At 44.8% G+C, this 11615-nt stretch overlaps 1 protein-coding gene across 10 annotated transcripts in view; it reads right to left on the reverse strand.

The window, feature by feature from the left end:
• The window catches only part of LOC105479242 (RNA binding motif protein 15), a 44887-nt gene extending 39624 nt beyond the window's left edge, over positions 1-5263 (reverse strand). For all 10 annotated transcript variants that reach the window (XM_071097140.1, XM_071097108.1, XM_071096988.1 and 7 more), the window contains exon 1: positions 2280-5263. In XM_071097140.1, coding sequence (XP_070953241.1) covers positions 2280-5142 — 2863 coding nt within the window. In that variant the 5' untranslated portion in view covers positions 5143-5263. The remainder of the gene's footprint in view (positions 1-2279) is intronic.
• Positions 5264-11615: the final 6352 nt, after the last annotated feature.

The following is an 11615-nucleotide window of genomic DNA, read 5'->3' on the forward strand; positions in this document are numbered from 1 at the left end:
ATGGTATCAAGCCATTGTTTCAAAAACACTGAAGCACAAATTGCCCAGACCTAACAAAAGTAGCAATGTCAGGTAAAGATTCAAACAAACATGGAGCAAAACCATAGTACTCTTCTGTAAGCTGTCACACTAACAAAAAAAAAAAAAAAAAAAAAGAAAGAAAAAGAAAAGAAATAAAACACACATTTTGGATGATAGTAAAATTAGATGTCATGGACTTCACTCTCCAAAAGAGCAAAATCATTTGTCCAACTTATCTCAACAAAAGATACTCAAAAGTTAATGGTTAGTGAGATTATTTAAACTGGAAAAATGTAGCTGGCCACAAATTATACTATGAGCCCATGTATGCACAGACTTCACACTTGCATTAGTTTCTGAACAGGTGTCTACTCCAAACCAAGCACTGCTTTTTGAAAGCAAGAAGCATAGTATTTTCCTAAGAGGTACAAGGACCTTCATGCTCATAGCCTAGAACCCTCCTTCTCTCAAAATGGCTAGTTTTTCCAGTTTAAAAAGAAACAAACAAAAAAAACCCCACAAAACCTGCAAACTTAAAAAAATTATAAATGCATAGTGAAAACCAAGAGGGATGACACAGCAGTGATGACACTTTCGTGCTGACATGCATTAGACACCTGTCATAATGGAAAATAAAAATTACATGACATTTCCCTGGGTTATTATTGGTGCTATTTCAAAACTTCCAGCTTTGATAACAGAAAGAAAACAGTTGGGTTCTGCCAGGCTTCAAGTTAAGTCACTTTCACAGAACAGAAACATGACCATGATCCAGAAGGTCCAAAAGTCTCTAATCATAATTAAATATCAAGGGCCTTAGCTGAAGTCTTCAGCATTTAAATCAAGGGAGAAAAATATACTTACTAATGACCTGACAAATTAGGGGTGGGACAGAGGGGATAGATTTAAAAAAAAAAAAAAAAAAAAAAAAAAAAAAAAATCCATTACTGTTAAGCAGCAAAAGTCCTTGTTGAGAACCAGAGGTTGATGTCATTATCACCTTTGAAAAAAAAAAACTGTGAGGGTAAGTTAAATGATCCTGTATTAATTCCAGGTGTCTGGGAAAATAAAACAATAAAAAAAGATTTTCCTACACTGACATTTCAATTCCGTAGCTGGACAGCAGTGAGAATACTAAACATAAAATTTCCAAAATGTTCAAAACATTTCCAATAATGTAATGTCACTACTGTTTAAATATGAAAATAAAAAGACAAGCAAAATTTTAAGAGAGCATGTCAAAGGCATTTTATGATGACTTTTTAAGAAAGTCTGCAATCCAAATATGGCTGCTTTAAATGCCCACTGAAATAAAAGATGACTACGAGCCTGCAGACAACTCTTCTTTCTATTATTGAAACCAGAAATTTGAATGGATACAAAATCAAAAACTCATCTTTGATGAAGAACAGTTTTGAAATATGCACAATTAGAACTGTACCTGCTACACCTCTCTGAAAAAGTCAGTAAAAACATCACCACACACCAATAACTGACCAAAGAATTCTGATTTTAAAAGCACCTACTCACTTCTTGCATACTAGTGTAAGCATAAGACATATATGGTTTGTAACATAGTCCTTAATTTTTACTGAACAGTTACTGCTACAAACCAAAAGTGCATACACGGGATACAGAACTCTAGAACAAATGATTTTAAAAATGCATGTTAAAGCAAACTCTCTGGGAATAAACTGTATCTTAAGAAATATTCAAATACCTGATTAAAATAATTACATTGCTAAACAATTTACCAGCATACCTTTGAGATCCCTGATCAAATTTCAGTCACACACATTTCTGGTAAAAGAATTATCTACCTACACACCAATCAAGTCATTTTTAGGTGGCTATTACTCTCTTTGTATGGTCAGTGGACTCCTTTCTCCAAATTCTGACTTTTCAAAGTTTTGGTTTTGTAACTCAGAGGATTTTTTAGGCTCAAGATTAAAAAAAAAAAAAACTGAATAGAGGAAAAAAATTACTCATAAGGGTGGGAACTCCTAATTAAAGCAAATCTGTCTGCCTGCTACCTTTAGGGCATCCCTTTCACTTAAAATAATAGCTAAACAAACAAAAAAATAGCTAAACTGTCCTGATTTCTATTTTAAAGACGTTTATAAAAATATAAAAAAGAAAATGCTACAACTAACAACTAAAAAGAAAATTGCATCTGATGCTGTATCCCATTACACATCACAAAACAGGAACCATGTCAAAGTAGTAAATACAAGTTACACATGGACTTTAGGACGCACCACGGACAATGATCATGACCAGGTAATCTTCTTCAGATTTGGCCAGTGCCTTGGCAGGGGAATCCAGGAACTGCTGGGAGAACTCACAAGGTGGGAAGGCATGAAGGACCCCGGTGTTTTCCTTGTCTTTGTTGCCCCCCACAGGGAGGCTGATCACCCCGGCTGCCTGCTTTTGCTTTAAATAGGACACAAGGTTCCTAAGTGGCCTCTGAGTAGAAGTGGCAGTGTCTGATGCAGCTGAGGAAGAGGAGGACCGGCTGTCAGAACTTCCAGGCACAGCCAGAAGAATGGCATAACCATTGGGCCCTGCTACTTTGATGCGTCGAGTTACTTCATCCAACTTGGGCTGGTCCAAACGGAGACGCTGAGTGATCTTGAGCTGGGCCACTTTGCCTCCAGTTGAACCCTCCACAAGAAGACTACTAGCCACTTGGAGGTCACCCTGCAACAGATGCATGTTGGAAGGAAAGTTGCTGTTCTTCAGTAGAAGCATGCCCTGCCAGGCCAAACAGAGTTTGGGAGAGGCTGCTGCCGCAGGGGCTGTCCCCCCATCCTGTTTCTGGGACGGGGACTTCAGCTTGCAGGAAGCAGTGCTGGTGCTAGGTGCACTCCCATCAGAGCGGTCTTCTTTTTTCAGAGGGCTTTTTCCCTCAGTGGGAGCAGTTGTCCGGTGCTTCCTATCTCGTTCAGCTGATGCAGAGTTTTTACGGTCTCGCTTGTCACCCTGGCTCTTCTCCAAACTACCTCGTCTGTCTCTGATTGGAGAGGGCCTTTCCAAGAGAAGACGGGAAGATCGATCATTGTCGCTGTTGTAACGATCCCGGCTACTGCTCAATTCTGGACTGCGGTCAGGAGAAGGAGCGCAGTGACGTTTTCGTGGGCGGTCACTCTCAGGAGACCTATCCAGATGACGTCCTCCACTCTCCTCAGGCAGCCTTCGCTTCCTAGGCTGGTCTCTGCTGCTGGGCAGATCTCGATCACCTCTGTCCCGGTCCAAGGACCAACCATCCCGCCTGCGATCAAGGCTATCCAGTGGCTCGTAAGCAGGCACAGAAGTAGCTGCAGTCCGAGTGCTGCGTTCTCGGACTGGGGGTGGGGGTGGCACCCAATCAGAGTCAGGATAAAGGTCCCTATCACGATCTCTGTATAGTAAGGGTGGTGTCCTATCCCGAGCACCCCTCAAAGGGTCAGGTGCCCGATGTCCAAAAGCATCTGTCACCAGCTCATAATGAGTCAAGGGCAGAGGCTGCAGATACTGCTGCTGGTAACGATGTTCGGTGTCGGCAAAGTCTACTCTAAGGCGTCGATCTGGGCCACCAAGTGGGAAGCCCCGCATATGGGTCCAGGCAGCATGCGCTGCATCCAGGCTTTCATACTGGATATATGCCCAACTATCACCTTTTCGGTAGTCTATGGTGCGTATGGTGCCAAATCGATCAAATTCTCGTGCCAGGGCAGCAAGAGGAACCCAAGGTCCCAGGCCTCCCACCCAGAGGCGGGTGGTGGGTGTAGCTTTACCATAACCAATTTTGATAGGATTCCGAATTATAATTTTGCCGGACATTGCTAATTTGGCCCGGTGAGACATATCTAAGTTCTCAAATTTGAGAAAGCCGTAAGTACTAGTCTGGCCGCGAGAAGGCCTCTTGATATCTACTTCTGTGATGACTCCAAAGCGATCAAACGCCCTTCTTAGATCATTCTCCGTTACAGTGATGTCTAGGTTGCCCAAGAAAAGCGTCCGGTTAGCTCGCTGATCATCCTCGGGTGAAATCTCATCCACTTCTCTGAAAGGAGCAGCACCTGCTCCAGCTCCCACCCTTGGCTCAAGACTGTATGCAGGGCGCACTCTCTCATAGAACGGGTAGTCTCTTTCTCTCTCCAGCTCTCGAGGCAATGGTGGCGGAGGTGGAGGGGGCAGGCGGCCAAGAGCCAACTGCTGCAGCCGGTAGTCTCTGTATCCTAAAGCAGCGCCACCAGGGGAAAGTGATCTCTGGCCTCCACCACCTCCAGGGGGGTGCCGGTGACCACCTACAGAGGCCCCGACCACGCTGGCTGAAGGAGGATAAGTATCTTTGTCTAAAGGGGAGCGGCTGCGGCGCCGGCTCACATACACAGCTTCTATCTTCAGAGGCCGGTCATAGAGCACCAGGCGGCCTCTGGCATGCTTGGCCGCCCGCGCGTCCTCTGGCCGCCGGAAGTTCACAAAGGCTACCCGCTCATCCCCGCTGCCAGAACCCGACAGATGACTGATTTTGACACTTACATCACCGAAACGTTTGAACTCATGAAACAGGCCGTCCTCCACCGCTTCGTCACTAAGCTGGGACCCCAACTCGCTTATCTTCAGAGTCTTGTATTCCGCGCCGTCCCCGCCGCCGGGAGCTGAGGAGGCGGCCCCAGAGGAACGTGACTCCCCGCCTCCACCCCGGGAGCTGCTGCGCGACTCGCCCCCGCCCGAAGAATTTTTGGTGCTCGGGGAGCTATAACTATGCAAGCGGCTACTGGAGCTGCCCCCACCGGTGTCATACTCGCGGCTGCCACCTCGACTGCTGGACTTGTCCAGGTGGAGACTCCGCCGCGACCCGCCGCCGCTATCGGTCTTTCCGCTGCTGCTCCCATTGCTGCCACCAGAGCCCCCTAACTTCTTGCTCCGCTCTCCGCGAGAAGTCGAGTCCTCACCACCACGGGAGCGTTTGGCCTTGACTGGCGAGCGCTCTTTTCCCTTCATTGTTGCGGGTCCTCGGAGGTCGTCTCCGCGGAGCTGATCAACCCGCCGCCCCGCGCTCGTTTCACACAGCGGAACCGCACGCCGCCATCTTGGACTCCGCCGCGGCACAGGGTCCCGCCCCGCAGTCCTCATTGGCCAATTAGCTCTCTCTTCTACAGTCTCATTGGGAAAATTATTTGTCTATCTTTACATCTCCCCGCGCTCCAGGAAGGCGCCCGCCCAACCACTGTTATTGGGTTCCCAACTCCCTAGTCAGAGTACCTCATTGGTTACATTTGTTGTCTATCTTAACGGTTCCTCGCGCCAGGCTGTAGCTCCGCCCCTCGCACTCTGCGGTCACGTGACCCAAAGTGTAGCTGTGTTGATTGGACAAAAAGTCTGCCCTGTAACGGTACTTCTTGCTCAGTGAAAGCAGCAACCCCGCCTCCTCATCCCTTTCATTGGCTTATAAACCCGTCCTTTAAACCACTATTTGGGAGGTGGGGCCAAGTTTCGGCGTTTTTTCGAGAGGCAGGCTCACAGCGATATCGCGAGAGACGGTGAGCTCCCTCTTTCGACCCCCTTTTTCCAACTCCTCCGGCGGCTAAAAGAAGTTTAAATCTGATTGGATGTCTGCAAGGAAGTTGATAGGCTGAAGTAACTGTCCATCACTCGCTTAAAGGGGTAGGCCCATATAACGGAGGAGGCTGACTGAAGGTGAAAGACTAGAACACGTGCTTGCTATGCGACGTCACTTAGATGTCGCGAGAGGGTGACTGTGCGCCAGCCCCGCCTCCCCGCGTTTTTGGCGTTCTCCCCACAAACATTTGTTAAGTTCCGTGGGGTATTTGGCTGTGCTTCGGCCCTTGGAGTTCGAAACTTCTGAGCTCCCCGCCGTCCTATCTGTGCCGGCCAAGGGGCGGGGCAGACTCTCCGGCTGTCGGGGCCCTCCAGTCCCTTAGGAAGCCGTCCTGGGACGCCTAGCGGACACCATCTTATGTCGCTGTGGTAGCTGAGTGTACAGCCGGGGGAAGCCCCGCCCCCCGCGCGCGGGAGAGCGATGCCCGCGGTCACCTGGGCCCGCGGGGCAGGGAGTTCACGGTTCCTGCAGCCCCGGGTCACGCTGACGCCCCAGGGCGGTGCTAACACGTAACACGCGGGACCTCGAGAGCTAAGCAAGGTGGCTAAGACGCAGCCCTAGCCCAGGAGCTTGTCTCCCCCCGGCGCTCCCCGTTGCCGCCCAAGTACTCTGGGCAACCGAGGGGAGTGACCGTCGATCCCCGCCTCGTGGCCCGCGGGCGGAGCCGGAACTGTCAGGACACCGCGGACGTGTCTTTGGGCTGCCTGTTTTATGTTGCGAATCTGTGTGGATTTTTAAATCCGGTATTCCCGTAAAATAGCAATGTTTGTTTTTAATATGTAATGCTTCTTCCCTGAAAATCATCGAGCGAAATTTAGGCTCCATGCAGATATGTCGCTTTTTATTCCCCCTGTGGCTTCTTGTATTCCTTGGCACTCCTCTTTTTGTGTGTTAAAAGCCAGCAGCACAGGCACCTTGTGGCCGCTCCGGATCCACCTCGTTTGGCTCCTTCTGTCGTTCGCCTTACAACTTTAATTTCCATAGAGCGTTACTGTGGCGGACAGAGCACCTGTGAGAGGTGCAGGCGATGCCGAGCTTAGGGGGATATGGCCTGTGCCCCAGCACTCGCCGGTTGCTGCAGGGACGCAGCGCTGAGGTCACCACATCCTTTAGACCGTCTGCAGCTCTCCCGGGTATGCGCCGGGGCGGAGGTTATATTGATCCCGTCCTCAACCCTATTTCCCAAGATCCAATCTATAGTAGAGGTGTGAGGTGTTTTTAAACATGACATTTTTCAGGGTAACAATAATGTCCCAAAAGCTGAAACCTAAACTTGAAAACTGTTAATATTAGGAACTGTAACCTAAATTTAGCCTTGGCTGAGCCATCCTTCTTTTTGTAAATAATCCTGAGGAATATGAAGCTGTAGGCCTTTTATCTCTTGAATAAATCAAAGAAACTTGAAGGAAGAAGCTCAATTGTAAAGCATAAAAATCCACAATATTGTAATGTGTAGACATATTCATTGTATTAAAATAGGAAATAAAACTTCAGAAGGCATAAAATAACGTGTATAATACGCTACCATTTGTGGTTTTAAAAATATTTGTATTTTATGAGTATGTACATTTAAAAATATTTTCGTGGAAACTTTCTTGACAACTACGTGGGAAATTGTTCCTAGGATTGCCCTGAGGAGGGGTGTAAGGATCTGGAGTCGGAGGGAGACTTCACTTTTCTTTGTAGAAATCTTTTGTTTCTACAAAGGGCGCGCTATTACTCCTTCAGTTTAGAAAATAACATTTTTAACTTTCCTTAAACTATTTTTATGGAAAAAGTTTAAAATACATAAAAGAATAAAGAACTCCCACGTGTACCCAACACCCTACTTCAACAATTATCAAATCATGTCAATCTTGTTTCATCTGCATCACTCTTCCCACTCTTCCTTTCTCCATTGTTTTCTTCCAGACTTACCTGATATACATTTCCTGCCCCAGTTGTGGAGTCAGCCATTTCTCCAGAGAGCTCTGGTTCCTTTTAGTGGGAAATGGTATTTAAAGATAAAAATCTGGATGCTGGAGGATAAAAAATACATGAACATATTATTTGTAAAAGCATGAAATAAAAAGTTTTACCTGGGTTTAAATGTTTCAAGGTTATATTAATAGACCACAAATGGAAATTGAAGTTAAGCCATTATCTAATTACTCAATATAACAGCCAATCGAGATAATAAACCAGGCACTAGAGTGACTTTTTAACCTAAATTGACCTGCTAAGGTGACTCACTGATCAAAGAAAAAGATAATGACCAAATCAGTAGTTTTCCAGACCTCATGATAGGGGTTGAGGGAGCACAAGATTTGAGAGAAATAATTCAGGGAGACAAGCAGACACCCAGTCTGTGTGAACATGCACCAGAGGCATGCCAAGCTTAGTGGCTTGCCACTTCAAATACCGGAGAGCTTGATGGAAGCTACTGCCCGCGGCTGGCTATAGTACAAAGGCTTGCCGAGGGGGACTGAAAATCTGCCTGGAGCCAAGAGGGCTAGTAAGTTTTATGCTTAGATGGAAAAGGCCTAGATTCTATTACAGTAACAGCCAAAATATTGTCTGTGATGTGTATGTGTGTACATGTGTGTGTGTTTCCACAACAACTGAATAATGACATAAGTTGGATCCATGCTGTAGTTAAATGATTTGTTTTCATTTCCTTTGTATTCTTGCCCCCAAAATTACCCCCTTCCCTGGCTCCCAGCAGATACTACCTGAAAATCCTTTGTGTTCTTTAAAGCAGTGGTCCCCAATCTTTTTGGCACCAGGGACCAGTTTCATGGAACTGTGCCACCTCAGATCATCAGGCATTAGATTCTCATAAGGAACACACAACCGACATCCCTCACATACTCCGTTCACAATAGGGTTAGCCCTCCTCTGAGAATCTAGTGCCTCTGCTGATCTGTCAGGAGGTGGAGCTCAGGCAGTAATGCTCCCTCCCCTGCCCCTCACCTGCTGTGCAGCCATGTCCTAACAGGCAACTGACCATTACTGGTCCACAGCCTGGGGGCTGGGAACTCCTGCTTTAAAGCATAAAGCTGCTTAGTGAGTTTTTTCTTTTCTTTTTTTTCTTTTTTGTTGTTTTGTTTTGTTTTAGTTTTAGTTTTAGAGACAGGGACTTGCTCTGTCACCCAGGCTGGAGTGTAATGGTGCAGTCAAAACTCACTGCAACCTCAAATTCCTGGGCTCAAGCAATCTTCCCAGTTCAGCCTCCCATGTAGGTAGGACCACAGGCACACACCACCACACTCAGCTAATTTTTAAATTTTTTGTAGCAATGGGGTCTAGCCATGTTGCCCAGGCTTATTTCAAACTCCTGGCCTCAAGTGATCCTCCTATCTCAGCCTCCCCAAAGCACTGGGATTACAGATGTGAGCCACTGTACCCAACCAAGTTAGGTTTTATCCTCGGTTTACATATGTGCTTTAGAGAGGGCACATGTGTAAAAGTGGATAAAAGTGACCCACGGTTCAGTTGGCCAGGACTTTGAACCCTTCTTTTGCTGTTGATGATGGAATTGTTAAGGTGCAACCCGAGCTTTCATTTGATCTCTTTGTGATCAATGGCCAGATTTGTGAGGAGAGCTGACCTAGGTGAGGAGGATCTTCAGTGGTCATGAAAACAGGGCTGGACAAAGTGGCTTACGCCTGTAATCCCAGCACTTTGGGAGACCAAGACAGGTGTATCACTTGAGGTCAGGAGTTGGAGATCAGCATGGCCAATATGGTGAAACCCCACCCTGTGTCTCTACTAAAAATACAAAAATTAGCCAGGTGTGGTAGCAGATGCCTGTGATCCCAGCTACTGGGGAGGCTAAGGCAGGAAAATCGCTTGAACCCAGGAAACAGAGGTTGCAATGAGCTGAAATGGCACCATAGCACTCCAGCCTGGAGGACAGATCAAGACTCCGTCTCAAAAAAAAAAAAAAAGAAAACAGAGTTAAGTTACCAGCAGATTCCCTGAGCATCAGAGCAGCTCTGTAAGGATACTAAAAAACCACTGAATTGTATACTTTATTTTATTTATTTATTTATTTGATGGAGTGTTGCTCAGTTGCTTAGGCTGGAGTGCAGTGGTGCAATCTTGACTCACTGAAGCCTCCATCTCCCGGGTTGAGGGGATTCTCCTGCCTCACCCTCTGAAGTAGCTGGGATACAGGTATGCACAACCACACCCAGCTAACTTTAGAATTGTATACTCTAAATGCATAAACTTTATGGTATATAAATTAAGCTTAATAAAGATTGAAAACATACTGGCATCTTAAACTTATGTGTATGTTTTCAGTCAAATGTCTTCTTTCCACCCTCATCTTTCCTAGGTTTTATTGTTTGTGTATCCTCAATATACACACAATTACAACTGCAATATAAAATCTATCTTCGGAGTTGAGAGCCATCCAATTTCCTGGCAGATGCAAAAAAGAGGCTAAAGCTGGGAATTGAAAAATTTTTCCCACCGATAATAGCAGATTAAAATTTTCTATTTCATCTTCCTCCATAAAGTGAGTAGTGTCTTGACAGTGAGGTTTATTTTGTTTGGTCTGCAGAAAAAGTGTATCTTTTTACCCTTAGGCAAATATTAAATCCCAAAAGTAGCAAACAGTCATTCAGGACCAGTTTGTGTTACAAAATCACTATTTGTGGTCTGTGAGGTTTTTTTTTTTAACAGCTTTATTAAGATGTAATTTATATACCATAAAGTTTACCCATCCAAAGTAATACAATTCAGGGGGTTTTAGTATCCTTACAGAGCCGTCCATGTGGTTTCTCCCTTCATATTTTTATAGAAAGCACTCTGCTATAACTTCTTCATGACTAAGTCCTAATATAATTATCTCTTTTATTTATTTAGACACCTTATAGGTGTAATGATTAAGAGTACAGACTCTGGAGCCTGCCAGCCTGGATTAAATCCCAGCTCTGCTATGGGCCTCAGACGAGTTACTGGTAACCTCTCTGGGCCTTGGTTTTCTCCTCACTGGGGAGGTTAAATGGGTTAAACCATATAAAAAACTTAGAACAGTGCCTGGCACATGGTAAGCACTATATAATTGATTGCTATTATTAATATATTTTCTTTTTGAACTTGAGTACATAGAATTGGATTAATAGTAATCCTTAATTCATGGTATATAATCATCAATGGTCCATATATGGGCCCTTCAACATTATTATTTATTAATAACATAATGAATATCCATGAACCCAGCACTCAATCCAGCACTCAAATAAATAGAAAATTAGTAATTTACATCTACCTAAATGCTGCTCCTCTATCCTGTCTACTGCCCACCTTCATAGATATCCTGAATATAGCATTTAACAATCCTTGCCTTGTAAAAGAATTTTTAAAAGAATTTTAAACAATTCATATGTGTGTGTGCTTGCACATGTGTGCACACACATACTTTAAAAGTATATTATTTTCATTTTGGTTGTTTTTGAACTTTATACAAACTTGTATTCGAACAACATACTATACATAATTTTCTGAGATTTCCATTTTTTATTTTTTGTGTTACTATGATTCTTCCATGTTATCATACATAGTAGCTATAGTTATTTCCATTGTTGTAAAATATTCCATTATATTGAATATACTACTACGTATATATCCATTCTTCTTTTGATTTGGGCTATGAATATTTTCTACTTTTTGTGCTATTTTGAAGAGTGCTTGATATAGTTTGAATGTTGTCCCCTCTAATCTCATGTTGAAATGTTATCTTCAGTGTCGGTGGTGGGGCCTGGCAAGAGGCATTTGGATCATGGGGGAGGATCCTTCATGGCTTGGTGCTGTCCTTGTGATAGTGAGTGAGTTCTCCAGAGTTCTGGTTGTTTAAAAGTAAATGCCACTCCACTCTCTCTCACTCCCACTCTCACTATGTGATATGCTGGCTCCCCCTTTGCCTTCTGCCATGATTGTAAGCAGCCCAAGGCCTCACCAGAAGCTGAGCAGATGTCAGCACCATGCTTCCTGTACA

The sequence above is a fragment of the Macaca nemestrina genome, chromosome 1 (genome assembly GCF_043159975.1).
Source record: "Macaca nemestrina isolate mMacNem1 chromosome 1, mMacNem.hap1, whole genome shotgun sequence".
Lineage (NCBI taxonomy): Eukaryota > Metazoa > Chordata > Mammalia > Primates > Cercopithecidae > Macaca > Macaca nemestrina.